Source organism: Bufo bufo, chromosome 5 (assembly GCF_905171765.1).
Source record: "Bufo bufo chromosome 5, aBufBuf1.1, whole genome shotgun sequence".
NCBI lineage: Eukaryota > Metazoa > Chordata > Amphibia > Anura > Bufonidae > Bufo > Bufo bufo.
In genome coordinates, this window is record NC_053393.1 from 251417286 (window position 1) to 251444094 (window position 26809).

General features: G+C 43.7%; 1 protein-coding gene across 2 annotated transcripts in view; it reads left to right on the plus strand.

Moving 5' to 3' along the window:
- Positions 1 to 26809, plus strand: part of PKD1L1 (polycystin 1 like 1, transient receptor potential channel interacting) — a 492422-nt gene that overhangs the window by 27970 nt on the left and 437643 nt on the right. For both annotated transcript variants that reach the window (XM_040432599.1, XM_040432598.1), the window contains exon 2: positions 23394 to 23514. Coding sequence is in view for 1 of the 2 variants with exons in the window: in XM_040432598.1 (XP_040288532.1) it covers positions 23394 to 23514 (121 nt within the window). In the remaining variant the exon portion in view is untranslated. The remainder of the gene's footprint in view (positions 1 to 23393; positions 23515 to 26809) is intronic.

Below are 26809 nucleotides of genomic sequence, written 5' to 3' on the forward strand. Positions count from 1 at the left end.
GCCCTGGAAGGCCGGATGGGTGAAATGGAAGACGCCATGACACCTCTGACCGCAAGTATGAGGAATTATTCCATGAGATTGGATACCATTGCTGCGAAACAAGATGATCTTGAAAACAGATCCCGACGGAACAATGTGCGTGTGGTGGGGGCACCGGAGAAAGCGGAAGGGGGAAACCCGTCTGAATTTTTCGAATCCTGGCTGAGGGACAACTTTGGCGCAGATGTTCTAACCCCCTTATTTGCTGTGGAGAGGGCTCACAGGGTCCCTATGCGTCCGTTGCCACCAGGTGCCCCACCTAGGACAGTCCTGATCAAAATCCTGCATTTTAGAGACCGGGACATTATTCTGAGGAAAGCGCGGGATAAACCTGATCTGTCGGTTGATGGACATAAAGTAGCACTCTTCCCAGATTACTCCTAAGATGTTCAGAAACGGAGGGCTAAATTCGCGGATGTGAAGAGGCGTTTAAGGGCACAAGGGGTGTCATACTCTATGATGTACCCGGCCAAGTTACGAGTAGCTGCAATGGGGACCACACATTTTTTCGAGGATCCTAAAGAGGCGGCAAGGTGGATAGACCGACATGAGAGGCAGCTGGCGGCGGATCATGAGTGACCCACGTATTGAGGGGTGCCGTGGTGTTTACTGAATCAGGTCGTATGATTGATGTGGCCTGGTTGTGTCTGGGTGTGAGTGCTCAGGAATGCTATTCTGTGGGATGTGGGTATGCGAATGGAGATCCTGTTGTAATGTCATTGGAAAGCATAGTGTTAGGGGTATAACCAGCACTTACTCTGTTCTCACTTATGTTTGTCCGAGGAGCAAGGAGAGGGGAGGTTCTGTGCACCCGTTTAGTGTGCTCACTGTATAGTAATTGTATACCCACGTTCTGTTCTATTGGGTATGAATTACTCTTTTCTATCTGAGACAAGAGAAGAGAGTTTGGGCACTCGTCTGCCTTTAATGGCGGGTACGGTGTTTTCTTCCCACAGGCCTTTTTTAGGTGATATAGTGTGACCCGTTATAGAGGTGGCCGCAGTGTTAAGTATTAATGTTTACACTGTTGGGGGGTACTTTTCAGGGAGGGGGGTAGGGGGGTGGTTATGTTTCACCTGAATGCACACACTGTATATAAACATGAAGGTATTGGTCTACTGTCTGCATGCATTATGAGCTGCCGCTGTATCTGTTCACCGGATGCTAGCAGTCTAATTGCTGTATTTGTGTATTTCCTGATATCTAAGTATGGCGGGGAGGGTTAATGTGCTTAGTTGGAATGTACGCGGGGTTAAGGATGTCATAAAAAAACGAGCGGTTATGGATTGTTTGAATCAGCATCAGCCGTTGGTTTGCTGCATGCAGGAGACTCATCTCACCTCTGACCAGATTCAATTGCTTACTCCTAAGTGGGCAGGACATTTCTATCATTCTACTTTCTCGTCCTATGCAAGGGGGGTGAGTCTCCTGATACACAGATCAATTGCATTCTCCTGCATCACTAAAAAGGTGGACAAAGAAGGGAGGTACGTGTGTTTACACTGTGTGATATATGCAACTACCTGTGTTCTGGTGGGTGTATACATCCCGCCGCCGTATTCACCTGGGGTGCTTAGAGAGATATTGCAGTTTATTGCGGATGTGCCTGACGCTCCTGTTTTATTAATGGGGGACTTTAATAATGTCCTTGATTACAATCTGGATAGGATGGGGGTGGGTCAGATTCCTCCTGCAAATGGAATGTCGCCTTTTGGAGTCTTGATGCAGGAAGCTATGATGTTAGATTTTTGGAGGCTAAAAAATCCGTCTGTGAGGCAATTTTCTTGCTGTTCAAGTACTTATAATTCCTTATCTAGGATTGACCTCATTGTTGGGAATGCTCTTATGGGACAGTATATAGGAGACATACAATATTTGCCGCGCAGGGTTTCAGATCACTCCCCGGTGGTGGCGGTGCTGGACTTTAGTGCATCACGTAAACATGGTGGTGGGGGTTGGAAGTTTAATCCTTATTGGCTGCCTCTCCTGCCGGATGCTGGGGGAATTGGTGTAAGACTTGCGGAATTCTTCCAGATTAATCTTCCGTCTGCGTCTAGATTGGTGGTATGGGAGACTATGAAGGCGTTTTTGAGGGGTCTGCTTATTGCAGAAGTTAATAAAAAGAAAAGTGAGTCTAGGGCGCGCACGCAGAAGTTAATTGCGGAAATGGAGGGGGCGGAGGCAGAATATATTTTGAGACCGCAGGAGGAGACTAGGGATAAATGGAAGGAGGCCCAGCAGAAATTAAATGACCGGTTGTTAGAGCAGGCAAAAAATAAAAGTTTTTTCCAGAAGCAGACCTTCTATGAGGAAGGGGAGAGGGCAGGTAGACTTTTGGCATTGGTGTCTAAGGCTCAGATGCAATCTACGTACATCGCGGCCCTGAGGGATGTGCATGGTGTTATCCAGAAGGAACCGCCCAATTTGCTCCAGGTCATGTACTCATTTTATTCCACACTTTATAAATCCCGGCTGCGTGTTTTGGACACAGAAATTGATCTTTTTCTGCAACCCCTAAAATTGGGCACTTTATCAAACGAACATAAGGCGCGGTTGGATGGCCCAATTACCATTCAGGAGTTGGAAGTCGCATTAAGAACAATGTCCAATAACAAAGCCCCGGGCAGGGATGGCTTGCCGGCTGAGGTATACAAGCGATATTCTGACATTTTGCTTCCCCAGCTACTTGAGGTCTGTAATGAGGCTAAGCAGAGGGGACGGCTCCCTGACTCCATGAATGAAGCGGTCATTGCCCTCCTGCCTAAACCAGGTAAAGATATACTTGAAGCTGAATCCTACAGGCCCATTTCTTTACTTCCAGTTGATGTTAAACTTTTAGCAAAGGTGTTAGCGAATCGTCTGAATTCAGTGATAATTACTTTAATATGTCAGGATCAAGCAGGCTTTATGCCTAATATGTCGACAGCGGTTAATATCAGTCGTCTGTTTCTGAATATTCAAGCGGCTCATGTCCACACCTCGACCGCGGCGGTCGCATCTCTTGATGCGGCCAAAGCGTTCGACAGTGTGGAATGGCGTTATTTATGGTTGGTGCTCTAGAAAATGGGTTTTGGAACCGAATTTATTTCCTGGGTCCAATTGTTATATGCATGTCCCAGAGCGGCTGTGAGGGTTAATGGTGATTTGTCTGACCCATTTATGCTCTTTAGAGGTACGAGACAGGGGTGTCCACTGTCGCCGCTGCTTTTTGCGGTGGCGGTGGAGCCCTTGGCGGAGGCGTTGAGAATGTCAGTTGTAGTCAAGGGTCTCCAATACAGACCTAGAACAGAAAAAGTGGCGTTGTACGCTGATGACTTGCTTCTATTCATGGATGACTGGGAAAGTTCCCTTCCTGCCGCAATGGAAATCATTAATCGATTTGGGACTATGTCAGGATTGGTCATCAATTGGTCAAAATCCGCCCTATTACCCTTAGATAGCGAGAGTATTAGGCCCTTACCTGATACAGGAGGGTTGCAAGTAGTGTCATCCCTAAAGTATTTAGGAGTGTGGGTTACTACGAATCTAAGTGACTATGAACGTTTGAACTTAGTGCCCATGCTAGGTGAGTTTCGAATGAAGATACGGGCCTCGAGCAAGTTGCCTTTGTCAGTCATTGGTCGAGCCAATCTCTTTAAATGATACTAATGCCGAAACTTCTATATCTCCTCCATAATGCGCCGGTTTGGATCCCGCTTAGGTTCTTTCATACTGTAAATGCAATTTTCAGAGATTTAATTTGGAGGGGAGGTGTGCCGAGGATTGAACTTTCAACCCTGCAGAGACTTAAAACACAGGGAGGTTTGGCGGTGCCAGATCCATGGTCTTACTATATTGCAGCCCAGTTGCAGCATCTTAGGGAATGGGGAGATGAGTCCAGATTGAATAATTCAGGTCGTATTATTCAACATTTAATACTACGCACTTGCTTATTGTCTGCTTTGGAGGATGGATCTTTTCGTTCTCATGGCGCTCAATATCCTGTGCTATCCATGATGCACAAAATCTGGTGGAAAGCTAAAGAGAAATTGAGTATTACGGGGTATACTGCCACACACCTATATGGCCAAACTATTTGTACCCTGAACTGGATAAGGTTAGTGGAGAGCAGCAGTGGAATCAATATGGGCTGGGTAAGATGGCTCAATTGTTTCTGGGCGGGGCATTAAAAAGTTTTGAAGTGTTGAGGCAGGAATTCAATATCCCTCATAGGTACTTTTATGTGTATCTACAGCTACGACATGCTGTTCAGACTCAAGAGAGGAGGGGGAAGATACGGCAGGCAGCTAGATGCGTTCTCATTGAGTATACTGCACGGGCAGGGACCACTGGTGGGGTGATTTCCCTTTACTACAGCACGCTCAGGGAGGAAATTGATAAATCCAATCCACTGCAGTTGTATGACAAATTGAAGATGGACATTGAGGGCCTGACGGAGGAGAATTGGGAGAAGACTCTCACTGATTTGCCAACGCTGTCGCTAAGCGAATCTTCTAGGATTTCTCAATTGTATCTCCTACATAGGGTCTATAGAACGCCTACATTGCTGTTAAAAATGGGCTATAGGAAGGATAAGTGTCCACGTTGTAATGTATCGGGTGCGAACTTGATCCATTTAATGTGGAACTGCCCGCGTTTAAGGAGGTATTGGGTGGAGGTGTTGGAATTCATCAATAGAGTTTTTCAGGTGAGCTTGGAGGTTAACCCACTAATTTGTTTACTGGGCCTTGTGGAAGTGCCTAGGACCATGGGGAAAAGGAAAATGGCTATTATGAGAGTACTATACCAGGCAAGAAAGTGCATAGCGTTTCATTGGATAGATGCGGTGGCCCCCACTAGCCAAGAAGTAGTGAGTAGGGTGCATGCATTGGTTAAATTGGAGGAATATGTTTACCTGAAAAGGGATTCGAAGAAGAAATTTGAAGCAATTTGGTCTTCATGGATCTCGTATTATGAGCTATCTTAGATATGGCTGTACACTTTGACTGGAATGAAGGACTTGAGGGATGTTGATGTGGGTGAATGGTGGAATGCTGGATGATGGTTGATGTCTGAATGCTTGTGCCTTAAAGTTACGTGAGGAATATGGAAATCCATGAAGTTGGATGCCCTGCCCTAGAAGATTGGACGGTGATACCTTCAGAAGAATACCACGAACTTACAACTACGGACCGTACCTGACTTCTTCTTCTAAGTGACTGTGCTTTGGGAAAGGGGGGAGGGATGGAGGGGGGGGGATGAGGGGAGGGGGGGAGGGGTTATAGTTGTGTATTTGTTAATGCACTTACTTGTAAAAACAAAATAAAAATTATTTGATCAAAAAAAAAAAATCACATTGCACCCGCGCGATAAAAACTGAACAACTGAATCGCAAACAAAACTGAATGGACTTGCTTACGAAATTGCGCATTTTTCACTGAATGCATCCGGGCCTAATCCGGACACGCTCGTCTGCAAGGGGCCTTAATGCTTTGCGATCCTGTCAGAGGAGCAGAGGTCGGAACGGGAACTCTCACTACCACAGACGAGCAAGTTTATTGCACTGAACTTGCTCGTCTGTGTCTGGCCTAAGGGTGCTTAGTGTAAGTCTTCCTGGCTTTTTTTGGCTTGTGAAAAACACCCATGAAATTCACGGGGTTTTTTGCCAACAATTTTTGGGGTGACGTTTAGGCCTCATGCACACGACCGTTGTTGTGTTCCGTTCCGCAAAATGGGGTTCCGTTGTTCCGGGTTCCGTTTCCGTTTTTGTTTCCGTGTGTCTCCTTTTATTTTTTTGGAGGACCACCAGACATAAAGGAATGTAAAAAAAAGTCTAAGACAGGTTTGCCATGCAAATGATAGGAAAAAAACGGACGCGGATGACAATCTTGTGTGCCTCCATGTTTTTTAGCGGTCCCATTGATTTGAATGGGTCCGCAAACCAATTTCCGCGAAAATATTAGGACAGGTTATATTTTTTTGACGGACTGGAACCACGGATCACGGACGCGGATGGCAAACGGTGCATTAGCCGAGTTTTCAACGACTCATTGAAAATCAATGGGTCCGCAGAAAATCACGAAAAACGGCGCAACGGACACGGAATAAAACAACGGTCGTGTGCATGAGGCCTTATAGTTACACAACATTTTTTCAGGCTTCTTTTTTACAGAGAAGTTGATGGTAAAACGTAAAAGTTCGGTTTCAGATAAATGCCAATGAGGCAAAAATGCAAGAAAACTATCTTGGCCAGCATGTAACATCTTTTGCTAAGAAAAAAAAATGCTGACAAAAAAAGTTGTAGTGTGAAACCACCCCAAAGGCTGATATCACACACAGGTTTTCTTGGGTATTTTAGATTTATTTAAATTCTTTTGCTGCAGTGCATTTTTTGCTGGTATTTTGGACAAAAAAAAATCTACTTCTTGATGTTTTTGTAGCAGTGTTTTTACACCCTTGAGGTGTGTTTTTTTTTTTTTTTTTTTTTTTTTTTTTCAATTTGCAGCAACTAAGGGCTCATGCACACGACCGTGCCGTTTTTTGCAGTCCGCAAATTAGGGATCCGCAAAAACGGATGCCGCCCGTGTGCCTTCCGCAATTTGCGGAACGGAACAGGAGGCCCATTATAGAGATGCCTATTCTTGTCCGCAAAACGGACAAGAATAGGACATGTCTCATAATTTTTGCGGGGTAACGGAATAGAGCAACGGATGCGGACAGCACACAGAGTGCTGTCTGCATCTTTTGCGGACCCATTGAAATGAATGGTTCCGTATACGGACCGTATACAGAAGCAAAATACGGTCCGTATACGGAACGCAAAAAACATTCGTGTGCATGAGCCCTAAGTATGGTGTTTTTTCCCTTATTGCTAGGCAGTTTTCTCCCATAGAAATTTTTTATTTTTTTTTGCTCCTTCAAAACAAAGAAAACAAACAAATATGCAATTGGTGTTTGTGATTTTTATTGCCATTTTTGCAATCAAAACAATCTGGCGATGGATGGAGCAGCCAATAGCAGGCTGCGACAGTGATCAGCCTCCCTCTCGCTAGCGTCACCTGTGCTTATTTTTAAAAAGAAGCCAGAAAGACAAAAAAATTCCACCTGATTAACAAAAACACCAGTGGCAAAAAAAAAACAACAACTTTTATTATCCCGCGTTTCATATTTCTCATAGACCTTCAGCTAAAAACTGTAGCTGGTGCAAGAAACACACCAAAATACATTTGCAAAAAACTTGAAAATTCATAAAAACACCAACAAAAATCTTTGCGTCAACCCACCCTTATCAAGGAAGGACTTAGGCTGGGTTCACATGGGCTTCACGTTTTGACTCCGGATGTGTCCCGGGTGCATTGCGGCAAACCCGTGCAAGTAGGTACGCAATTACAGTCAGTTTTGACTGCGATTGCGTTCCGTTCAGTTTTTATCGCGCAGGTGTAATGCGTTTTGCACGCGCGTGATAAAACAATGAATGTGGTACCCAGACCCGAACTTCTTCACTGAAGTTCAGGTTTGGGTTCAAGGTTGTGTAGATGTAATTATTTTCCCTTATAACATGGTTATAAGAGAAAATAATAGCATTCTTAATACAAAATGCTTAGTAGAAGGTCAATTAAGGGTTAAAAAAAATAAAATAAAATTAACTCACCTCCCATAATTGATCGCGTAGGTGCCGGTCTCCTGTTCTTTCTTCAGGACCTGTCAAAGGACCTGTGGTGACGTCACTGAGCTCATCACATGGTCCATCACCACGGTGATGGACCATGTGATTGGACCATGTGATGTGATGTCACCACAGGTCCTTTAGCCGACAGCTCATGGTTAAAGAAGTAAGAAGAGATCGGCAACTACGCGATCAAGAGGAGGAGGTGAGTTAATTATTTTTTTTTAACCCTAAATTGACCTTTTACTAAGCATTCTGTATTAACCACCTCAGCCCCCTTAGCTTAAACACCATTAATGACCAGGCCACTTTTTACACTTCTGACCTACACTACTTCACCGTTTATTGCTCGGTCATGCAACTTACCACCCAAATGAATTTTACCTCCTTTTCTTCTCACTAATAGAGCTTTCATTTGGTGGTATTTCATTGCTGCTGACATTTTTACTTTTTTTTGTGATTAATCGAAATTTAACTATTTTTTTGCAAAAAAATGACATTTTTCACTTTCAGTTGTAAAATTTTGCAAAAAAAAACCGACATCCATATATAAATTTTTCTCTAAATTTATTGTTCTACATGTCTTTGATTAAAAAAAAATGTTTGGGTAAAAAAAAAAATGGTTTGGGTAAAAGTTATAGCGTTTACAAACTATGGTACAAAAATGTGAATTTCCGCTTTGACTTTCTGAGCACCTGTCATGTTTCCTGAGGTTCTACAATGGCCAGACAGTACAAACACCCCAGAAATGACCCCATTTCGGAAAGTAGACACCCTAAGGTATTCGCTGATGGGCATAGTGAGTTCATAGAACTTTTTTTATTTTTTGTCACAAGTTAGCGGAAAATGAGGCTTTTTTTTTTTTTCTTACAAAGTCTCATATTCCACTAACTTGTGACAAAAAAATAAAAACTTCCATGAACTCTCTATGCCCATCAGCGAATACCTGGGGGTGTCTTCTTTCCAAAACGGGGTCACTTGTGGGGTAGTTATACTGCCCTGGCATTCTAGGGGCCCAAATGTGTGGTAAGTAGTTTGAAATCAAAATCTGTAAAAAATGGCCGGTGAAATCCGAAAGGTGCTCTTTGGAATGTGGGCCCCTTTGCCCACCTAAGCTGCAAAAAAGTGTCACACATGTGGTATCTCCGTACTCAGGAGAAGTTGGGCAATGCCAACTTTTATACAAAGTTGGCATTTGACCAAGATATTTCTCACCCAGCATGGGTATATGTAAAATGACACCCCAAAACACATTGCCCAACTTCTCCTGAGTACGGCGATACCAGATGTGTGACACTTTTTTGCAGCCTAGATGCGCAAAGGGGCCCACATTCCTTTTATGAGGGCATTTTTAGACATTTGGATCCCAGACTTCTTCTCACGCTTTAGGGCCCCTAGAATGCCAGGGCAGTATAAATACCCCACATGTGACCCCATTTTGGAAAGAAGACACCCCAAGGTATTCAATGAGGGGCATGGCGAGTTCATCAAATTTTTTTTTTTTTTGGCACAAGTTAGCGGAAAAAATTTTTTATCACAAAGTTTCCCTTTCCGCTAACTTGGGACAAAAATTTCAATCTTTCATGGACTCAATATGCCCCTCACGGAATACCTTGGGGTGTCTTCTTTCCGAAATGGGGTCACATGTGGGGTATTTATACTGCCCTGGCATTCTAGGGGCCCTAAAGCGTGAGAAGTAGTCTGGAATATAAATGTCTAAAAATTTTTACGCATTTGGATTCCGTGAGGGGTATGGTGAGTTCATGTGAGATTTTATTTTTTGACACAAGTTAGTGGAATATGAGACTTTGTAAGAGAAAAAATAATAATTTCCGCTAACTTGGGCCAAAAAAATGTCTGAATGGAGCCTTACAGGGGGGTGATCAATGACAGGGGGGTGATCAGGGAGTCTATATGGGGTGATCACCCCCCTGTCATTGATCACCCCCCTATAAGGCTCCATTCAGATGTCCGTATGTGTTTTGCGGATCCGATCCCTGTATCCGTGGATCCGTAAAAAACATACGGACATCTGAATGCAGCCTTACAGGGGGGTGATCAATGACAGGGGGGTGATCAATGACAGGGGGTGATCAGGGAGTCTATATGGGGTGATCACCCCCCTGTAAGGCTCCATTCAGATGTCCGTATGTGTTTTGCAGATCCGATCCATGTATCAGTGGATCCGTAAAAATCATACAGACATCTGAATGCAGCCTTACAGGGGGGTGATCAATGACAGGGGGGTGATCAGGGAGTCTATATGGGGTGATCACCCCCCTGTAAGGCTCCGTTCAGATGTCCGTATGTGTTTTGCGGATCCGATCCATGTATCAGTGGATCCGTAAAAATCATACGGACATCTGAATGCAGCCTTACAGGGGGGTGATCAATGACAGGGGGGTGATCAGGGAGTCTATATGGGGTGATCAGGGGTTCATAAGGGGTTAATAAGTGACAGGGGGGGTGTAGTGTAGTGTAGTGTAGTGGTGTTTGGTGCTACTTCACTGAGCTACCTGTGTCCTCTGGTGGTCGATCCAAACAAAAGGGACCACCAGAGGACCAGGTAGCAGGTATATTAGACGCTGTTATCAAAACAGCGTCTAATATACCTGTTAGGGGTTAAAAAAAATCACATCTCCAGCCTGCCAGCGAACGATCGCCGCTGGCAGGCTGGAGATCCACTCGCTTGCCTACCGATCCTGTGAACGCGCGCGCCTGTGTGCGCGCGTTCACAGGAAATCTCGCGTCTCGCGAGATGACGCGTAGATGCGTGACTCTGCGCAGGGCTGCCGCCTCCGGAACGCGATCCTGCGTTAGGCGGTCCGGAGGCGGTTAAGAATGCTATTATTTTCCCTTATAACCATGTTATAAGGGAAAATAATACAGTGAATAGACTTTCATCTGAGCAACCATGCGTGAAAATCGCAACGCATCCGCACTTGCTTGCGGATGCTTGCGATTTTCACACAGCCCCATTTTCTTCTATAGGGCCTGCGTTGCGTGAAAAATGTACAGTATAGAGCATGCTGCGATTTTAAGTGATGCGTGAAAATGACCGCTAATGTGAACAGCTCCATAGAAGTGAATGGGTCCGGATTCAGTGCTGGTGCAATTTGTTCACCTCACGCATTGCACCCGCTCGGAAATCTCGCCCGTGTGAATCCAGCCTTAAACTTCTTCTTGATCCACCTCTGGCTTTTGGTCAAAAAAGTCATGTGTGAAGAGGGCTCAGGGCAGTGTCACCTGTCTGCATACAGGGATCAACAACCTCCAGCACGCCAGCTGTTCTGAAACTCCAATTTCCAGCATGCTCCATTCACTTCTATGGGAGATACAAAAACAGCTAAGCAAGTGTGCATGCTGGGAGTTGTAGTTTCATAGCAACTGGAGTGCTGAAGGTTGCTGACCCTGTGCTAGAAGATACGCTATATGGGAATTTCTCTAGATTCATTTTAGATGTACCCTTTGTAAATAAATCCTCAACTTTGTAAGACAGTATACTTTTTCTGTTTGTGCTTTTTCTATTCAGTTTTATTACTTTAATTTAATGTAATTTTTATTTAACCACCTCAGCCCCTATAGCTTAAACACCCTAAATGACCAGGCCACTTTTTACACTTCTGACCTACACTACTTTGACCGTTTATTGCTCGGTCATGCAACTTACCACCCAAATGAATTTTACCTCCTTTTCTTCTCACTAATAGAGCTTTCATTTGGTGGTATTTCATTGCTGCTGACATTTTTACTTTTTTTGTTATTAATCGAAATTTAACTATTTTTTTGCAAAAAAATTTCATTTTTCACTTTCAGTTGTAAAATTTTGCAAAAAAAATGACATCCATATATAAATTTTTCTCTAAATTTATTGTTCTACATGTCTTTGATAAAAAAAAAATGTTTGGGTAAAAAAAAAAAATGGTTTGGGTAAAAGTTATAGAGTTTACAAACTATGGTACAAAAATGTGAATTTCCGCTTTTTGAAGCAGCTCTGACTTTCTGAGCACCTGTCATGTTTCCTGAGGTTCTACAATGCCCAGACAGTACAAACACCCCACAAATGACCCCATTTCGGAAAGTAGACACCCTAAGGTATTCGCTGATGGGCATAGTGAGTTCATAGAACTTTTTATTTTTTGTCACAAGTTAGTGGAAAATTATGATTTTTTTTATTTATTTTATTTTTTTCTTACAAAGTCTCATATTCCACTAACTTGTGACAAAAAATAAAAACTTCTATAAACTCACTATGCCCATCAGCGAATACCTTGAGGTGTCTTCTTTCCAAAATGGGGTCACTTGTGGGGTAGTTATACTGCCCTGGCATTCTAGGGGCCCAAATGTGTGGTAAGTAGTTTGAAATCAAAATCTGTAAAAAATGGCCGGTGAAATCCGAAAGGTGCTCTTTGGAATGTGGGCCCCTTTGCCCACCTAGGCTGCAAAAAAGTGTCACACATGTGGTATCTCCGTACTCAGGAGAAGTTGGGCAATGTGTTTTGGGGAGTCATTTTACATATACCCATGCTGGGTGAGAGAAATATCTTGGCAAAAGACAACTTTTCCCATTTTTTTTTTTATACAAAATTGGCATTTGACCAAGATATTTCTCTCACCCAGCATGGGTATATGTAAAATGACACCCCAAAACACATTCCCCAACTTCTCCTGAGTACGGCGATACCACATGTGTGACACTTTTTTGCAGCCTAGATGCGCAAAGGTGCCCAAATTCCTTTTAGGAGGGCATTTTTAGACATTTGGATCCCAGACTTCTTCTCACGCTTTAGGGCCCCTAGAATGCCAGGGCAGTATAAATACCCCACATGTGACCCCATTTTGGAAAGAAGACACCCCAAGGTATTCAATGAGGGGTATGGCGAGTTCATAAAAAAAAAAAATTTTGGCACAAGTTAGCGGAAATTGATTTTTTGTTTTTTTTTTCTCACAAAGTCTCTCTTTCCGCTAACTTGAGACAAAAATTTCAATCTTTCATGGACTCAATATGCCCCTCAGAGAATACCTTGGGGTGTCTTCTTTCCAAAATGGTGTTATTTGTGGGGTGTTTGTACTGCCCTGGCATTTGAGGGTCTCCGCAATCATTACATGTATGGCCAGCATTAAGAGTTTCTGCTATTCTCCTTATATTGAGCATACGGGTAATGAGATTTTTTTTTTTCCGTTCAGCCTCTGGGCTGAAAGAAAAAAATGAACGGCACAGATTTCTTCATTCGCATCGATCAATGTGGATGAAAAAATCTCTGCCAAAAAAAGAAAAAGGAGGGGAAAGGCGTCTGCCAGGACATAGGAGCTCCGCCCAACATCCATACCCACTTAGCTCGTATGCCCTGGCAAACCAGACTTATCCATTCACATCAATCGATGTGGATGAATAAATCATTGCCGGGATTTTTTTTTTTTTTATATATATACAAAGTGTTTGCCAAAGCATATGAACACCGCCACCTCCTCAGCTCATATGCCTCGGCAAACGTATCTTTTACTGCAGAGGAGAAATCTCGTCTTGCAGCGCCGCATACACCGACTTGTGTCTAATCTGACAGCAGCACAATGCTTCAGTGCTGCAGCTGGTTCATCGGTTGGTCCACCTGGAAGGTAAAAAAAACAAAACAAAAAAGAAAAAACCAGGCCGCAACACAATAAATTTTATTAACTTTATAATAACTTTTGAACAGAACATATAAACTTTTTTTTAACTTTTTGAACTGAAGTTAACTTTTTTGCCTACCTTTTTTTTTTTTTTTTTTTACCTTTTTATAGGACAAACCTCTCCTTCCCCATGGGACAATGTGCAAAGCGCAAATCGCCCAAAGATGTGGCGAAGTACATTATGCACTTTATCCCAGGTGAAAGGAGAGGTTTGCAGTAGCTGTGAGTGTAAGGGCCCTAATAGCCCTGTGTGCCTGTCCTGTGAGATGCAATCCCTATGCTAAGTGTACCTGTGTGTGGTACTTCCGGAAACACTCTCCAAAGCATAGGGCAGGGTAGTCAGGACAGAAATAGCGGGTGTCACGCCTTATTCTACTCCTGCTACCGACACAACATCTTTTTCGGGGTGACGGTTGGGTTGAGGTACCAGGAACGACACTGGGGAAATGTCGCTCGTGTAGACGGCTAACTACACTGGTGGATGGGGCCACGGAACCTTCTGGATACAGGAGGTTCTCGATGATCTCTTCCTGAAATTTGAGGAAGGATCGTGTACTCCCAGCCTTACTGTAGAGAACAAAACTATTGTACAGAGCGAATTGAATTAAATATACAGACACCTTCTTATACCAGCATCTGGTGCGTCGGGAAACTAAATACGGAGACAACATCTGGTCATTGAAGTCCACCCCTCCCATGAGCAAATTATAGTCGTGGACACAGAGGGGCTTTTCAATGACACGGGTTGCTCGCTCAATTTGGATTGTCGTGTCTGCGTGAATGGAGGAGAGCATGTAAACGTCACGCTTGTCTCTCCATTTCACCGCGAGCAGTTCTTCGTTACACAAGGTAGCCCTCTCCCCCCTTGCAAGACGGGTGGTAACGAGCCGTTGGGGGAAGCCCACGCGACTAGTTCACGCGGTGCCACAGGCACCAATCTGTTTTAGAAACAAATGCCTAAAGAGGGCCACACTTGTGTAGAAATTGTCCACATAAAGATGGTACCCCTTGCCAAATGAGGGTGACACCAAGTCCCAGACTGTCTTCCCACTGCTCCCCAGGTAGTCAGGGCAACCGACCGGCTCCAGGTTCTGATCTTTTCCCTCATAGATCCGAAATTTGTGGGTATAGCCTGTGGCCCTTTCACAGAGCTTATACAATTTGACCCCATACCGGGCACGCTTGCTTGGGATGTATTGTTTGAAGCCAAGGTGCCCGGTAAAATGTATTAGGGACTCGTCTACGCAGATGTTTTGCTCTGGGGTATACAAATCTGCAAATTTCTGGTTGAAGTGGTCTATGAGGGGCCAAATTTTGTGGAGCCGGTCAAAAGTTGGGTGGCCTCTGGGACGGGAGGTGGTGTTGTTGCTAAAATGCAGGAAACGCAGGATGGCTTCAAATCGTGCCCTGGACATAGCAGCAGAGAACATGGGCATGTGATGAATCGGGTTCGTGGACCAATATGACCGCAATTCATGCTATTTGGTTAGACCCATGTTGAGGAGAAGGCCCAGAAAAATTTTAATTTCGGAAACTTGGACTGGTTTCCACCGGAAAGGCTGGGCATAATAGCTTCCCGGGTTGGCGGATATAAATTGTGTGGCATACCGGTTTGTCTCTGTCACGACTAAGTCCAAGAGCTCCGCAGTCAAGAACAGCTCAAAAAATCCCAGGGCCGAACCGATCTGAGCCGTCTCAACCCGAACTCCAGACTGGGCGGTGAAAGGGGGAACTAATGGTGCGGCTGAAGTTGGTGACTGCCAATCAGGATTTGCCAGCACCTCAGGGACTCTAGGGGCTCTACGGGCCTGTCTGTGCGGTGGCTGCGACGGGGTAACTACTGCACGTGCCACCGTACCAGCTTCAACTGCCCTTCTGGTGCTCGCCATTTCACCATGTTGTACGGCAGTGCTGGTACTAGGTCCAGGGAGGGCTGCGCTGCTGGTGTATGCCTCACCACGTGATCCGACAGCGCCAGCCCCACTCTGCTGCTCTTGAAGCAGATTTTGCGTAACCTGTGGTCTAGCGACACGGGGCCGGGTACGCCTGGTGCTATCAGGGACCTCCACCTCCTCGTCCGAACTTTGGGTCAGAGTGCCACTGCTTTCTACAGGTTCATATTCTGACCCGCTAGATTCGTCAGATGAGGGTTCCCATTCCTCATCCGACTGGGTCAGAATCCTGTAGGCCTCTTCAGAAGAATACCCCCTGTTTGACATTTGGACTACTAAATTTAGGGGTATTCCCTGAGACTACCCAAGATAAAAAGCAAGCCTGTCTTACAAAGGGGAGGCTAGCGAAGTACCGGAGGCCGCTGCGGTTGATAAAAAATTTCAAAACTGATTTTTTTATCGCCGCAGCGCTTGGAAAGTGATTGTGCAGTGATCAAAAAAATATATATTTTTTGTCACTGCGGTGGGGCGGGTGTGGGTGAACGCACGTGTGGGCGACCGATCAGGCCTGATCGGGCAAACACTGCGTTTTGGGTGGAGGGCGAACTAAGGTGACACTAATACAATTATAGATCTGACTGTGATCAGTTTTGATCACTTACAGATACTATAAAAGTACAAATGCTGATTAGCGATACGCTAAACAGCGAATAAGTGACTGCGGTGCGGTGGGCTGGGCGCTAAACAATCGCTAAACTACCTAACCAAGGGGCCTAAACTATCCTAAAACCTAACAGTCAATACCAGTGGAAAAAAAAAGTGTCAGTTTACACTGATCTCTTTTTTTCCTTTCACTAGGTGATTGACAGGGGCGATCAAGGGGTGATCAAGGGGTTAATTCGGGTGATGGGGGTGATCTGGGGCTAAGGTGTAGTGTTGGTGGGTACTCACAGTGATCTCTGCTCCTCTGCTGGAACCAACCGACGAAAAGGACCAGCAGAGGAGCAGACAAGCCATTTAACACATCATATTTACTAATATGATGTGTTATCTGGCTTGTGATTCGTTTTTTTGAAAATCGCCAACCTGCCAGCCAATGATCGTGGCTGGCAGGCTGGTGACGAACTTGTCCTCTAACTTTTGCCGGCCCGCGATGCGCATGCGCGGGCCGGCTTTGAGCGAAATCTCGCGTCTCGCGAGATGGCGCGTATATGCGTGACTCTGCGCAGCGCTGCCGCCTCCGGAACGCGATCCTGCGTTATGCGGTCCGGAGGCGGTTAAAGGGGTATTCCAGTTATTAATTTTTAGAGGATAGGGGATAACTATAAGGCTAGGGCTGCACAGCGACATGTGTCGCTGAAAAGTCATGGAACATTTTTGTATAATGATCGTCAATGGTATCACACTGCGACATAGGGTTAAAAATGCACCAAAAAACAAATAAGCTTCTTATTTATATTTCTCTATCAAAAATACTTCACATTATAGTGCATACATAAATGACTCACATATTGACACATATTATCACAAAGTCCATACTTAGCAATAATGTCCTGTGTGCATAGGGTCCTTCTGAGGTTCAGCATATATAGTGCTTAGCAAACATCCAAGCATTGGATTATTGTGTGACTGTCACGTCACACAAAAAATGTTGTACACGTCGCAGTGTAGTTGTTCCCTATTTGTCACATGACATTTCGCCGTGTAGCCCTAACCTAAGGGTATGGTATTTACGCCGATCATCTCTTTGAAGCTTTTGACAGTTTACTAAACACAGTGCTGTATATACAGTATAGCGGCTGTGCTAGGTACAGTCAGGTCCATAAATATTGGGACATTGACGCAATTCTAACATTTTTGGCTCTATACACCACCACAATGGATTTGAAATGAAACAAACAAGATGTTTACTGCAGACAGCCAGCTTTAATTTGAGGGTATTTACATCCAAATCAGGTGAACGGTGTAGGAATTACAACAGTTTGCATATATGCCTCCCACTTGTTAAGGAACCAAAAGCAATGGGACAATTGGCTTCTCAGCTGTTCTATGGCCAGATGTGTGTTATTCCCTCATTATCCCAATTACAATGAGCAGATAAAAGGTATAGAGTTCATTTCAAGTGTGCTATTTGCATTTGAACTCTCAAGATGAAATCCAAAGAGGTGAAGGAAGCTATCATTAGGCTGAAAAAACAAAACAAACCCATCAGAGGGATAGCAAAAACATTAGGCGTGGCCAAAACAACTGTTTGGAACATTCTTAAAAAGAAGGAACGCACCGGTGAGCTCAGCAACACCAAAAGACCCGGAAGACCACAGAAAACACCTGTGGTGGATGACCAAAGAATTCTTTCCCTGGCGAAGAAAACACCCTTCACAACAGTTGGCCAGATCAAGAACACTCTCCAGGAGGTAGGTGTATGTGTGTCAAAGTCAACAATCAAGAGAAGACTTCACCAGAGTGAATACAGAGGGTTCACCACAAGATGTAAACCATTGGTGAGCCTCAAAAACAGGAAGGCCAGATTAGAGTTTGTCAAACGACATCTAAAAAAGCCTTCACAGTTCTGGAACAACATCCTATGGACAGATGAGACTTGCACTAGAGTGATGGGAAGAGAAGAGTATGGAGAAGGAAAGGAACTGCTCATGATCCTAAGACTACCACCTCATCAGTGAAGCATGGTGGTGTGGTAGTGTCATGGTGTGGGCATGTATGGCTGCAAATGGAACTGGTTCTCTTGTATTTATTGATGATGTGACTGCTGACAAAAGCAGCAGGATGAATTCTGAAGTGTTTTGAGCAATATTATCTGCTCATATAAAGCCAAATGCTTCAGAACTCATTGGACGGCACTTCACAGTGGAGATGGATAATGACCCAAAGCATACTGCAAAAGCAACCAAAGAGTTTTTTTAAGGGAAAGAAGTGGAATGTTATGCAATGACCAAGTCAATCACCTGACCTGAATCCGATTTGAGCATGCATTTCACTTGCTGAAGACAAAACTGAAGGGAAAATGCCCCAAGAACAAGTAGGAACTGAAGACAGTTGCAGTAGAGGCCTGGCAGAGCATCACCAGGGATGAAACCCAGCGTCTGGTGATGTCTATACATTCCAGACTTCAGGCTGTAATTGACTGCAAATGATTTGCAACCAAGTATTAAAAAGTGAAAGTTTGATTTATGATTATTATTTTGTCCCATTACTTTTAGTCCCTTAACAAGTGGGAGGCACATATGCAAACTTTTGTAATTCTTACACCGTGTTCACCTGATTTGGATGTAAATACCCTCAAATTAAAGCTGACAGTCTGCAGGTAAAGCACATCTTGTTCGTTTCATTTCAAATCCATTGTGGTGGTGTATAGAGCCAAAAATTTTAGAATTGTGTCGATGTCCCAATATTTATGGACCTGGCTGTATTGCAGCCCAGTCCTATTCACTTGAATGGGACTGAGCTTCAAAAAGGCCATGTGACTGGCCCCTTCAAAGAGCTAATCCCCTGGGGTTCCTGAGGATGAGGATACGCACACCATGTGACTATATCCTGATTGGTAGGACAAGTAGAAAAGTTTTATAATTCAGCTTGTAGTTTTGCTTTGTGAACATGTCCTAAGGACTCTTTCTCTGCTATATAACTGCTATACTGAGTGCTATATAACTGCTATATTGAGTGCTATATAGCTGCTATACTGAGTGCTATATAGCTGCTATACTGAGTGCTATATAACTGCTATACTGAGTGCTATATAACGGCTATACTGAATTCTATTTAACGTCTACACTGATTGCTATATAACAGCTATATTGAGTGCTATATAACGGCTATATTGAGTGCTATATAACTGCTATACTGAGTTCTATATAACAGCTATATTGAGTGCTATATAACGGCTATATTGAGTGCTATATAACTGCTATATTGAGTGCTATATAACTGCTATACTGAGTGCTATATAGCTGCTATACTGAGTGCTATATAGCTGCTATACTGAGTGCTATATAACTGCTATACTGAGTGCTATATAACTGCTATACTGAGTGCTATATAGCTGCTATACTGAGTGCTATATAACTGCTATACTGAGTGCTATATAACTGCTATACTGAGTGCTATATAGCTGCTATACTGAGTGCTATATAGCTGCTATACTGAGTGCTATATAACTGCTATACTGAGTGCTATATAACTGCTATACTGAGTGCTATATAACTGCTATACTGAGTGCTATATAACTGCTATACTGAGTGCTATATAGCTGCTATACTGAGTGCTATATAGCTGCTATACTGAGTGCTATATAACTGCTATACTGAGTGCTATATAGCTGCTATACTGAGTGCTATATAGCTGCTATACTGAGTGCTATATAGCTGCTATACTGAGTGCTATATAGCTGCTATACTGAGTGCTATATAACTGCTATACTGAGTGCTATATAACTGCTATACTGAGTGCTATATAACTGCTATACTGAGTGCTATATAACTGCTATACTGAGTGCTATATAACTGCTATACTGAGTGCTATATAACTGCTATACTGAGTGCTATATAACTGCTATACTGAGTGCTATATAACTGCTATACTGAGTGCTATATAACTGCTATACTGAGTGCTATATAACTGCTATATAACTGCTATATTGAGTGCTATATAACTGCTATATAACTGCTATACTGAGTGCTATATAACTGCTATACTGAGTGCTATATAACTGCTATACTGAGTGCTATATAACTGCTATACTGAGTGCTATATAACTGCTATATAACTGCTATACTGAGTGCTATATAACTGCTATACTGAGTGCTATATAACTGCTATACTGAGTGCTATATAACTGCTATACTGAGTGCTATATAACTGCTATATATGGGACATTTTTCCACTACCTCGTTTGCTAAAAGTTGTTTCTTTAGAGGGTAGAGTCCTGACCAAGTTTTCACCCCCAGTAGAAGAAGAGATGAACCCAACTAGGCCCCCTCTTGCCCTGGGCCCCATAGCAGTCGCATGGTCTGCCGCTATGGTAGTTACTCCCCTGGATACTGCAGATATAACAAGAGAGATGTAAAGATGTCTATCTACCTAAAGACAAGAATATCCTTTTATCAGAATCATACATCATAGCAGGAGCATGTAAGATGCACATCACTAGTTATTTGGTCAACAGTCATCTGTCATTATGACAAGTGACTAGAATACCAGCCTGTTGTAACATGTTTTCTTAATCCAGATCTTATGTGATCATGTAAGCAGCCGTGACAGTATTGTGCTAGGTTGGCCGCTCTCCTAGGAGATACATTCCCAAACCCTAATGAGAAACTAATCATCAAGCAGAACACAGAGTTAAACAGTGTCTAGGTACAGTGGGAGGTGAATGTCTTTACTACAGATTATCTCTGATTTTATATCGCTGTAATAAGACTGATACGAATAATTAACTTTGCTTTTACATCTGTTTTTATCTAAATGTCAGACTGCTTCAATTAAGGTAATAAGAAAATGGTATCTATTAACTACTCTTTTAAGGGCTCGTTCACACGAACTTAAGGGCTCTGTGCCTGTGCTGTGGACAAGCCGTGTGAATGGGTCTGCAAATCCGGAGATGCGGAACGTAAGCACAAAACGGAACCCCACGGAAGCATTATAGAGTGCTTCTGTGGTGTTCCATTCCGTGCTTCCGTTCCTCAAAAAGATAGAACTTGTTCTATATTTTTGCGGAACAAACGGATCGCGGACCCCATTCAAGTGAATGGGTCTGCAATCCGCATGTGGCTGCCCCACAGTCAGTGCCCGTGCATTGCGGACCGCAATTTGCAGTCCGCAGGATGGGCACGGAGCCCTTATGTTCGTCTGAACAAGTCCTAAAAGAGATATAGGGCATTTGTCACACCCTGTACTCCAGAATTGTAGGTTGAAACAGTGACAAAATAGGGTTTTTGCAATTTTGGGTATTTACTTGCACAAAATATTTTGACTTTTTGCACTTTACACTCACTCCAGTTTTGAAAATTGGGTAGGAAAATGGTGTTGTTAGCTATGTCAATGAGTTTAATTCCAGATTTATCAGTTGGACTTTTTAAAAAGTAAAAAAAAAAAAAAATATCTCAGACTCACTCCATTAGGCAAGGGCTACACAGGGACACTGGTCGCAGCCAGGATCGCTGAGTAGCGGTGATCTCGTAGAAATGAATGGGATCACCTTGGCAGGATTTCTTGCGACTGCCTTGGCAATCCCATTCATTTCTATGGAACCACCGCTGCTCAGCGATCCTGGCTGCGACCAGTGTCCCCGTGTAGCCCTTGCCTTAAGGGGGGAGGGGCGGGGGTTGTACAAAAGCTGGAGTAGCTTTTCTAAATAAAAGTTTCAGGCTTCAAAACAAGCCAAATAAATTACATCCAAAGAACAACAACACAGACTTAAGCAAAATGGACTTTAAGTATTGCCTTCATGATCGATTTCCCCTATATAGCAGTGTAGATGGACAGTCGACACAGTTTCAAAATGTCACAAAGTGTCAAAGTGTAATTTTTCATAAATATTGCAAAAAAGTTGATATTAATGGGTAAAAGTTTATGGCCTCTTACACACGGCCATAGTGCTCCCGTGGTCGTATTGCGGGCCGCATACGGCAGTTCCAGAAAACACGGGGCACCGACCGTGTGCATTCAGCATCATGAATGCAGACCCATTCACTTGAATGGGTCCACAAATTCGACAGTGTGGAACGGAAGCACAGAACGGAACCCCACGGAAGCACCACGGAGTACAGTCACACAGGGAGAGAGAAGGCTCTGTGTGTCCCTCTGTCTAGCCTGTCAACATATAGCCCACTGCTCTTCCCCCTCCTCCACCACCCTGGCTGACACCTCAGCTGGCTGAAAGGGGAGGATGGCTGCTTTCTGTTGGCACATCTTGGGCTGTGTGACAGCTAGAGATTCATGCCAGTTTTTGTTTTAAAGCTGAAAATCTCAGTGAGTTAGAAATTGGGTTGGGAATGAAAGCTGCAGATATAGGGCTGTTTCACACGAGCGAGTCCTTTGCGGGGCTCACGCTCCGGGTGTGAGTGTGATCCTCCGCTCTGGACTTGCAGGAGCGCACGGCATTATCATGATTTATAATGCTATGTGTCTCTGCATGGCCTTTTTTCCACAGAATAGTGACATAAAGCTGTCAGTATGATTCTGTAGAGATAAGGTCAAGCAGAGGCACATAGCATTATAAATCATAATAATGCCGTACGCTCCTGCAAGTCCAGAGAGGAGGATCACACTCGCACCCGGAGCATGATTCCCGCAATGGACTCGCTCGTGTGAAACAGCCCATATGCTTCTTTTCACCGAGACACATTTCAAAGGCCTCTCGATATATCCTCGATCTTCATCTTGTTTTACAGCTGAGACTGTCAACTCTAAAACAAGACCTGGCTTGAATCTCAAGCTGTTGCCGAGCCCTCAGTACTAATAACTCCTACACCAGCATATCACTGTTTTAGTCCCTAAATTCCAGAGGTACTGTGGCTTGTGGCACTGTACACAAAAATCAGAGAGGCCTCCCTAGGTCTCTGCTTGGGCAGCCATTTAGGAAGGGCAACAGCAGGGGTCTCCGCAAAGAGAACATGTTGGTTAACTACAAGGACAAGAGGGATGACGTTGTACTGATAACAGTTCACGGTAACAGCAGCTCACTGCCCCTGTATGATGTGTCACTACAACTACCCCCTAAGCAGGGCTGCATCCAGGACTACCATACGTACATGGGAGGGGTTGATTCTTCAAATCAAGTTTTGGGGCCATTTATTAAGACCAGCGATTTAAACACCGGTCTTAATACCCCTGCACTGGCACTTGATATACCTAAGTTATGTAGAGACACCTTAAATCTACTACATGTACTACACTACTACACAAAAACTGGCGTAGAAAATGATAAATGAGATGGGCCTGCTGGCCTGCACTCTTCTCCGCCCACGCCATGACCATTTTTTTTTAGAGTTGGCGTACATGCCGTGGAAGGGGAAGAAGTAAAATCTGCGAAAAAGTGGTGTGTATCTAATCATAAATGACCCCTTTGTTTTTTAAACAATGTTAATTTACTATGGCTTGAAGTAATCCATCAATTTATTTAATTTTTTTAGATCTCTGGTATATCGGATGCTACAATCGCAGCTTGCTCAGTTTTCAAGAAAAGGGATACAGGACTTTGTTTCTTCATCAGGGAGATTTACCAGCTTGTTCCAAATTTTGTCTGCAGAATAAGTAAGTTTTCTTGTTCAGTTATAAAAATACATCATATTAGAGAGCTAGAAAAGGTTAAAAAATGCTACCAGACTGCTAGAGAGTGGCATCGAAGGGTCTTCTCCTAATAAGAGGCTGCTTAGAGCAGAAATTGGCTCTCCTTAAGGGGGTCATCCATTATAATGTAAAAAAATATATAATCAGGCATCATATAGTACATGACAATCTGTCTCCCCATTCATTGATCCAGTTGTACTGCTAGGTTTATATAGAGCTGGCAGCTCAGGGGATGTGTCCTTTCTGCTGCAGCGCTCTCCATGTTATCCATCTATCCACAGATAGCTATTTTGGGTTACTTGTCCCTACTATATGATGTCAGTACAGAGCAGGATTCTGTCTGGATTACCAAGATGCCTTGGATGCAGCTTAGGGCTTGTTCACACGAACGTGTGATGCCTGTTTTTGTATTGTGGACCGCAGTTGCAGATCTGCAATACACGGGCACCGTTCCGTGGCCACTCCGCATCACGGATGCGGACCCATTCATTTCAATGGGTCCGTAAATCCGGAGATGCGTAACGGAGGAACGGAATGGAACACTACGGAGTGCTTTCTGGGGTTTTGTTCCGTGCTTCCGCACGACAAAAAGATAGAACTTGCTCTATCTTTTTGCGGAACGGAAGGATCGTGGACCCATTCAAGTGGATCCCCATGCGCCTGCCCCAGAGACGGTGTCCGTGCATTGCGGACTGCAATTTGCGGTCCACAGCACGGGCACGGCCTTCACACGTTCGTGTGAACGAGCTCTTAGGGAAGGTTCTAACTCTCCTTAAGGCCTCATGCACACGACTGTTGTGTGTTTTGCGGTCCGCAAATTGCGGATCTGCAAAACACGGATGGCGTCAGTGTGTGTTCCGCAATTGGTGGAAGGGCACAGACAGCCATTAATATAACTGCCTATTCTTCTTCGCAAAACGGACAAGAATAGAATAGGTTATATTTTTTTGGCGGACCACGCAATGGAGCAACAGATGCGGAGAGCACACGGAGGGAAGGTCCACATCCTTTGCGGCCCCATTGAAGTGAATGGGTCCGCATCCAAGCCACATAAACTGCGGCTCGGATGCGGACCAAAACAACGGTCGTGTGCATGAGGCCTAAGGAGACAGCTGTCTGTGGATAGATACTGAATATGCTTGTGTATTATTTACCACCACACAAAACACCCAATTGCATGGGGCCCCCTGACTGGCGAGTCAAACAGCGTCACAACGAGGGCCGCATCCTGCCTCAGCGGCCATCCACTCTCATAGGCCTCAGGCTGCTATGTAATTTGTAATCCCACAAATGATATGAAAATTGGTTGTCAATTTACAGTTCATGTCATGATGATGGTGCACATATAAATTACTTATGCCAACCACACTGGAACAGATTAACTAGTGAAACTGAGTCAGAATTCTGAGGAGACATTTGAAACAGCAGTAGTAGAATATTGTATCATCATTAACCATCTATTCCAGACGTTGATCAAACAACTTGAAGCTGTATAAATGGTCTTTGTCTAAAAAATCACTGCCTGTCAGGTCATTGCTGCAGCCAATGATTGGTTGAGCAGGAAGCACTCCCAGCCATTTCCTGTCATGTCACATACTGAAGTGGGAAGCAAAGCAAATTCAAGTATAATTAGAATGGCCGTGATGGGGAATGGATGAGGTGAGTATAAGATTTTTTTATTTCTTTGTAACCATTTGCAGCAGATAGAACAGCATTTTGTTTGAGCTGGAATACCCCTTTAACTCTAGTAATAACCTGGGCGTATTTTGGGTAATTATAATGTTTTACTTTACAATGTTCCTGTGGTGACTGAACTTGGGTCACATGTTTTAGGCCTGGGGTGTCACCCCACAAAGGAAATGACACACCATAACAGTATTTCACAGTATTGACGGCACAGTCTTTTACAGTAAAAAGGGTACATTCTTACCCACTAAATTATGGATACGGTCACATGAAGCTTGCAAGAGAAGGGAATGATGTCTTTCTGTAGGGTGCATTGCTTCCCCGGGTATTTTTTATAAATTTTTTTGTCCATACTGATATTTCTTTAGTAAGATATGACTTAACCCTTTTGTTCCCGGGGGTGTTTGAACATTTCACACCTTTGGTAGCCAGGACAATTTTCACTGTTTTTACTTCTACAACTAAAACATAAATGACATTACAAAAATCAAACTAACATCCCCCTTCCCCAACACCGATATATTTTCTGAAAGTAAACACCCAGCACATTGTGAAAATGCCACTGAGCACTTTATACACATAGACACCTTTATGACATTTTGCATCAACGTGTAATTTTTCATAAAAATTGCATGAAAGTTAATATTAGTGGGTAATTAGTGACCCAAGCAGAAAGTGATATGGACCACACTTCTTAAAAGTAACAAACATTTATTATGTGCAGCGTTCCCACATGGCAGTTAGTCCTAAAGTTACATGCACATATCTTCATAAAATCACCAGAACTGGAAAGACCAAAAATCGGGTTTCAAGTTGAAACTTACTTTTTATGTAACTTTATTTCAAAAAAATGCATCAAAACAAAGCATTTGCAATTTGGCACCTAAAACACACATCCAAGCAGAAGTTTATACATAAAAGCAAATTAAGTGTGACATATAAAGGTGTGCAAATTATATATATAATATATTATATATATATATATATATATATATATATATATATATATATACACACACACACTGCTCAAAAAAATAAACACTTAAACAACACAATGTAACTTCAAGTCAATCACACTTCTGTGAAATCAAACTGTCCACTTAGGAAGCAACACTGAGTGACAATCAATTTCACATGCTGTTGTGCAAATGGGATAGACCAGTGTTTCCCAACCAGTGTGCCTCCAGCTGTTGCAAAACTACAACTCCCAGCATGCCCGGACAGCCTTTGGCTGTGCGGGCATGCTGGAAGTTGTAGTTTTGCAACAGCTGGAGGCACACTGGTTGGGAAACACTGGGATAGACAACAGGTGGAAATTATAGGCAATTAGCAAGACACCCCCAATAAAGGAGTGGTTCTGCAGGTGGTGATCACAGACCACTTCTCAGTTCCTATGCTTCCTGGCTGATGTTTTGGTCACTTTTGAATGCTGGCGGTGCTTTCACTCTAGTGGTAGCATGAGACGGAGTCTACAACCCACACAAGTGGCTCAGGTAGTGCAGCTTATCCAGGATGGCACATCAATGCGAGCTGTGGCAAGAAGGTTTGCTGTGTCTGTCAGCGTAGTGTCCAG